Source organism: Cebus imitator, unplaced genomic scaffold, assembly GCF_001604975.1.
Source record: "Cebus imitator isolate Cc_AM_T3 unplaced genomic scaffold, Cebus_imitator-1.0 Scaffold112, whole genome shotgun sequence".
NCBI lineage: Eukaryota > Metazoa > Chordata > Mammalia > Primates > Cebidae > Cebus > Cebus imitator.
Window position 1 is genome coordinate 3,830,884 of NW_016107427.1, and position 6,815 is coordinate 3,837,698.

Genomic DNA, 6,815 nt, shown 5'->3' on the forward strand with positions numbered 1-6,815 from the left:
ACATGCACACCCATTCTCACACACATGTGCCCCCATAAACCCCACATCCACACACAGATACACACATGCACACCCATTCTCACACACATGTGCCCTCATAAACCCCACATCCACACACAGATACACACATGCAGACACATCCCACATCCACAGATACCACATGCACACACCCATACTAACACACACACACACTCCCACCCCACATTCACACATACCCACCCCTAAACACACACACAGACACTCCCCACATGCTCACATCCACACCCCTACACTCACACATATGAATACACTCCAACTCACCCACACTCACACAGACACACACACAACACTCCCACCCACACACCCAGACTCCCACACGCTGCTGCTTTAGGACACGCTGCTTCGCTTGATGATGGCAGAGTCTCACTATTTTCCTGCTCATCAGAGCAGGAGCTTGGGTGTAAAGAATGTTTTTTGGTGGAAGGAGGAACAGAGACAGGCCGAGTGTCCTCACAAAACTCCCTGGGGAACGTCGCCCCTGCTCTCAGGGAGCGCAGTGCCATCAGGAAGGTGCGCAGGTGATGCATTCCCTCCGTGCCTGTGGAACTGGATGAAACCAGCTGCCTGGGAGGAACCAAAGGCGGGTCTGGCACTCACCAGCCACCTCCTGAGGGTGACGGGGTTGATGCTGAAGTCCCTGACCAGCCCGAGGTCGTGGTACATGTGCTCCAGGCAGCTCAGCATCTGTGGGCATAGGAGAAGGGTGGGCCTCAGGCAGCCGTGTAGCCGGCTCCCCAGCCCCTGGCTTCCCTCTGTCATCCTCGGAGTGCCAGCAGGGCGGTCGGCAGGAGGGTGGGCTCTCCCCTTCCCAGAAAGCCTGCTGAGAGCGAAGCCTGGTCGGCGAGACGCAGGAGGAGCGGTCTTTGGACCAGCCTTTCCACGCCACCCAGATGGGTGGGGCTTTGAGAGCGCACTGGGGGTCTCCTGGGGGTGGAGGGCTGGTTCCGAAGTCAAGGAGAATTCTAAGATAGCAAGGATGGCGACTAGGCGAGAGAGCACACCCCACTCCCAAATCACCACACCAAAAGGTTTTATTGATTTCTACACATGAAAAACAATCTCAGTGGAGCAGGATCACAGCTGAGGTTTCCAGGACACGGTTCTATCCGGCACACCCCTGAGCACGGTGGTGTCACAGAGAGAAAGGCCCTTTCCTTGCCTGAGGCTGGAGATCAAAGGCGCTTTGACGATCTACATCCAGAAACGCCGACCTGCGCTCCTCTGGGGCCCCGCTGGGACCCGAGACACTTTTACGTCTTAACTTGCAGTGTGCAGAGGGAGCCCGCCCTGGGAGAGTCGCTCCTCCTAACCGTTTTTCATGGAGCTCTGGTTTCTCTTGAGATCCCTGTTCAAGCTGAAACAGATTTTGTTTTCAGTCCCAAAGAGGATTTATTGTCATGGTGGACATCTATTTCAATGCAGCTCAGTCAGTGCCTTGGAGCTAATTAAGTCAGGGAGGAAAAGATGAAGTGAGTTTTAAAAATGAGAGTTTGACCAAAGTGGGCATTGCTTTCTGGAAAAACCAGATCTTGGGTGGGGAGCCCAGCAGGAGGAGGGACGTGCAGAAAAGGGGCAGTTTAGACATTCCTGGCAGGTGTCCCCCACCCAAGACCCCCCACCTGTGCCCGCCTCCAGCCCAGCCGCCCGCTGCCTGCTGTCTGTGCAGGGCATGGGGCCATCCCTGCCGGAGCCCAGCATGGCTTCCTGCCTGTCTCTGCTCATTGCACAACCTTCTCTTCCCAAAAGGGCATGTTATAAACCAAACTGCACCTTCCCCTAAGTCAATGTGTTAAAGCCCTGACCCCAATGGGCTATTTGGAGACAAGGACTTTGTGGAGGCCAGGAAGGTTCCACACAGTCAGGGTGAGGCCTTGGCCCAATGGGGCTGTTGTCTTTTTTTTGAAATGAAGTCTCACTCTGTCACCTAGGCTGGAGTGCAATGGCACGATCTCAGCTCAATGCAACCTCTGCCTCTCAGGTTCAAGCGATTCTCCTGCCTCAGCCTCCTGAATAGTTGGGACTACAGGTGTGCACCACCATACCCGGCTAATATTTGTATTTTTAGTGGAGATGGGTTTCACCATATTGGCCAGGCTGGTCTTGAACTCCTGACCTCGTGATCTGCCCGCCTCGGCCTCCCAAAGTGCTGGGATTATAGGCGTGAGCCACCGCGCCCGGCTGGGATTGGTGTCTTTATAAGAAGAGGAAGAGCACCGGGGGTCGTTGTGCAGAGAGAACAGGCCACAGGAGGACACAGCAAGATGGTGGCCGTGTGCAAGCCACGGACAGAGGCCCCTGGAGAAGCCAAACCTGGCAGCCACCTTGATCCCGGACTTTCAGCTCCAGAACCGTGGAAGCAACTTCTATGGCTGAAGCCACCCCAGTCTCTGCACTTTGTTATGGCAGCCTCAGCAAATGAGGACAGGGTGTGCCGCCAAAAAATCCATTTGTACTTGCTACGCTGTGTATGAGACCTGGAAATGCTGCCAGGGAGGTGCGTCTTTGTAGACTGAAGCTTGCAATCATGGCATTGATGAGACGGCTCTACAGGAGGCAGAGGGTTCTCTGGCATTGCATAGAATCCATCTGGAAAACTGGAAACTCCTCCACATGCGGCCACAGATGGGAGCTTGAAATGTCACCTGGGAAACATCCTTAAAGCACGTGAACCACATACTCATTTTCCTTGGGGGGACAGTGCAGCTGTAGCTTGGATAATGTGCAGGGCATCAGTCTGGCTTTTGGATATGGGGCCCCACGTGAGGACAGGGGGGCTGGCTCCCAGGCCGCTGTCAGCTGCTGCCTGGATCACCCAGCCAGTGGCCTCGCTGCCCAGAGCTGCTGGCCCCTCACCGTCCTGAACGCCGGCGCTTAGGACTCTAGAGGCTGCAGCCTAGAAAATCCTTGCTCTCCATCTGAACAGCCCAGATGCTGCTCAAGGCAGCCCTGAAGGGCAGATGTGTCTGCTGTTGAATCAGAGCCAAGAGGAGATGCTAACTGGCAGACAGAGCTACCTGGTGCCACTTACGTGGCCTACGTGGAGGCTGTGGGGCAAGAGGGCCGTATGCATCTGTGGCTGCACGTGCAGTCTTGAGCTCCGGGCGGGCAAGAGGGAGTGGGCAGCTCCCGCATGCGGTGGCAGGTCCTGGTCTGAGTGGGCTGCATGGTCCACTTGTGGGGGACTCATGAGATGATGGGGGAGGCTCCTGAAGCCTCCCAGCTCTGTACTCGATAGAGGCAGGCCACAGCCCTGGGCGGAGGCCCTAACAGATGGGAGGGCACGGCAGCCTGAAGTCATGTCCCCCGTCCAGTTTGTGATGGGCAGGACACTGGTTCGAGCCACTGGGAGAAAGACAGGGTCACCCCTGCTGGAAGGGAGAGAGGTGATTAGCTGTGGGGCACTGGCGTTCTCTGAGTGCCTGCTGCCTCATGGGCAGCCAGATGTAGCTTTGTGGGGCCGATGGGGCTGTTTTCCTGTGTGTCCCTTTAGTTGTCCCTCTTTGCCACTCACATTCCAAAATTCTTGGCATTGCCAGATCTGCCAGAGGCCAAGGCTCCTGTCTTGGACATCTCTGTGTTCTCACATGCAGGCAGCTAGATGTTTCTTGGAAGCACTGGAACCCTCATCGGTCTCCTGGGGTGCCCCTGGGATCTGCTGGGCAGAAACCATGGGCCGTGGGATACACCACCCAGAAGCTGAGCCCAGCCGCCGGGAGCTGTTTGCCTTGCCTGCCTGCCAGCCCTGAAAGCAGGTGTGAATCCACTCTGCGATCACAGGACAGAGAGGTGGCCTTTCTATGACGGAGGCACAGATCCCTCAGCTTCGTGGGGCAAGCCCCACCTCCCCAGTCACAGTGGCCCGTGCTCAAAGGGTTTCCTGGTAGACGGTGGCAGAAAAGACAGTAAGTGCTGTTTCCATGCAGGCGCTTTGCCGTCAGTGGCCCCTGGCTTAGCTCTTCCTCACAAGAGGCTGCAGTCAAAATGACTTTGGGGATGGTGATTTTTTTTTTTTTTTTTTTTTTGAAAAGGAAAGGCAACCTTGTTGCCCAGGCTGGAATGCAATGGCGTGATCTTGGCTCACCACAACCTCTGCCTCCTGGGTTCAAGCAATTCTCCTGCCTCAGCCTCCTGAGCAGCTGGGATTACGAGCATGAGCCACCACACCTGGCTAATTTTGTATTTTTAGTAGAGATGGGGTTTCACCATGTTGATCAGGCTGGTCTCGGACTCCTGACCTCTGGTGACCCACCCGCCTCGGCCTCCCAAAGAGCCAGGATGACAGCTGTGAGCCACTGCACCCTGGCAGGGATTTTTCTGCACGATGCTCCAGGTGCAGTGCCTGCCCACAGGCTGGAGCAGGAGTCGGTGTGTTCTAACTGTCTGCGGCGTCTGCTTGCCGGGGACTTGCTCTGCCCAGTCTCAGCTCCGGTGCGGGGTCCCTGGGAGCTGCCGCTGCAGGCCAGCAGCTCAGCGCTTCCCTTTCTTGCTTTCCCTTCTCCTTGCATCTCCCACACCTGGGCCCTTTCTTTTTATGCGTTGACCTTGACAGTCACGCTGCACAGGTAAAGCCGGCTCCTCCTGTTGGCTCCGTGACTGTCATCCTGCACTCTCGGACCTGGGGAGCAAACTGGCACGTGGTGGCTGGAGGCTGTGAGGTCTGCAGTAGTGCAGCCCCTGGGACTGACCGCCTGCTGCCCTTCTGGGTGAGCTGGGGTGGGGAGTGTGGGCTGGATCTCCGCTTTTCTGGCTGGTGCTGCTGCTGCCGTTTTTCTCCTGCTGGGAGACGAAGCTCATGAAAGAGGTTCCTTTAGCAGAGGGCAGGGGGTCCGGGGTCAGCAACCTGACCTCGGGGATCCCACTTCCTGCCCTTTGTGGAGACTTCGCTGCAGCCCAGCTTGTCAAAAATCGCAGGTGACCGCTGAGGAGCCGTCTGCATTTTCCATGTTGCTGACAAGCACAAAAACGTCCTTAGATTTTGGTGGGTTGAAAACTGCTGGGCCCGAGGACAGCAAGGAGAAAATGTTTTCATTTCTTGGGGTGCAAAAACACAAAAATTCCCAATTTTTATATTTTTCAGCCAATGGGAATTTAACACTTTTTTGTTTTGTAGAGACGAGGTCTTGCTATGCTGCCCAGTGCATTAGTCTGTTCTCATGCTGTTAATAAAGACATACCCAAGACTGGGAAATTGATAAAGAAAAAGAGGCTTAATGGGCTAGCAGTTCCACACGACTGAGGAGGCCTCAGAATCGCGGCAGAAGGCAAAGGAGGAGAAGATCACTTACGTGGCGGCAGTCAGGAGGGCGTGCGCAGGGGAACTCCCGTTTATAAAGCCGTCAGATCTCCTGAGACTGATTCACTACCGCGAGAACAGCATGGGGGGAAACCGCCCCCATGATTCAGTTATCTCCACCTGGCCCTACCCTTGACATGTGGGGATGACAATTCAGGGTGAGATTTGGGTGGGGACACAGCCAAGCCACATCACCCAGGCTGGTCTGGAACTCCTGGACTCAAGCCTTGCTACAGAAGGTGACACAGTTACCGGAACCCACATGTCACTTATCTGGGGCTGCCAGCTGCCTGTGCCTTGCCTTTGCAGACAACGGTCTCAGAGCAGAGCACTCTGACCACAGCCCCTTCCTCAAGGAGAGACTTGCTCCCAGCAGGGGCGTTCTGTAGCACACAGCCTGTTTGCAGGTGCAGCACGGGGCTGCCAGCCTCTCGAGAGGGTCTGTAGGGCGGGCAGAGGCCTGGGGAGTCCAGCATGGAGGAGCCCTGGACAGAGGCTCCCTGCCCTGACAGCTGCCTCCCCAACTCACAGAATCCCCCTGCTGTGAGGTCTGTCTCCTGAGCCCTCCTAGAAAGTGTTACTTTCAACTAAAACCTGGCGAAGCAAGGGTTTTTTTTGTTTGTTTTTGTTTTTGTCTTTTTTCAGTCTTTAAAAAGATGAGGAGAAGGCATGAAGGAGGAAGAGTGATGGGGGTGGTCCCACTGGGGTCCCCGATCCTGAGCTGCCTCCCCCCAGGATGCGGTGCCCATGAGTCCCGCACTTACCTCGTTGGGCTCCCAAAGCCAGACGTCAAAGGTCGGCTTCCGCAGGGCCTCGACAGTCTCTGGAGAGAGCAGATACTGGAAAGGACAGGAGCTCCGTGTTAACCAGGCGCCGGGGGCCCGCGGTGCCATGTGCGTGCCGGGACACATCTCTTTCTCCCATTCTCTTTCAAAGGCGCCTGTGTCAGACTCACAGGCCACAGCCTTCTGGAAAGGACCAGTGCCACGGTGGAAATCCTATCAGTGGACGCCAGGGGCAGGGCCAGGGGGCGGGGGAGGGTTCGGGGTGACAGAAATGTGCCGTATCTTGCTTGCGGTGGAGGTCAGAGGACTAAGCAAGTTTGTCAAAATTCACTGTACTCCAGACCTAAAGAACTACTGTGTGTAAATGAGACCTCAAGAAGCCTGATGAGAAAATGGACAACAGCTGGGCGCGGTGGCTCAAGCCTGTAATCCCAGCACTTTGGGAAGCCGAGGCAGGCAGGTCACCTGAGGTTGGGAGCTCAAGACCAACCTGGCCAACATGGTGAAACCTCATCTCTACAAAAATACAAAAATGAGCAGGGCATGATGGTGGGTGCCTGTAATCCCAACTACTCGGGAGGCTGAGGCGGAAGAATCGCTTGAACTTGGAAGGTGGAGGTTGTAGTGAGATGAGATCACATTATGGCACTCCAGCCTGGACAATAGAGTGAGACTCCATCTCAAAAAAAAAAATGCTT

At 55.7% G+C, this 6,815-nt stretch overlaps 1 protein-coding gene across 4 annotated transcripts in view; it reads right to left on the reverse strand.

Annotated features, from left to right (window-relative positions):
• Positions 1-6,815, reverse strand: part of PDE9A (phosphodiesterase 9A) — a 108,905-nt gene that overhangs the window by 14,027 nt on the left and 88,063 nt on the right. For all 4 annotated transcript variants that reach the window (XM_017538579.2, XM_037742048.1, XM_037742047.1 and 1 more), the window contains 2 exons: positions 6,097-6,171; positions 637-723 (listed from right to left, as the gene is read on the reverse strand). In XM_017538579.2, coding sequence (XP_017394068.1) covers positions 637-723; positions 6,097-6,171 — 162 coding nt within the window. The remainder of the gene's footprint in view (positions 1-636; positions 724-6,096; positions 6,172-6,815) is intronic.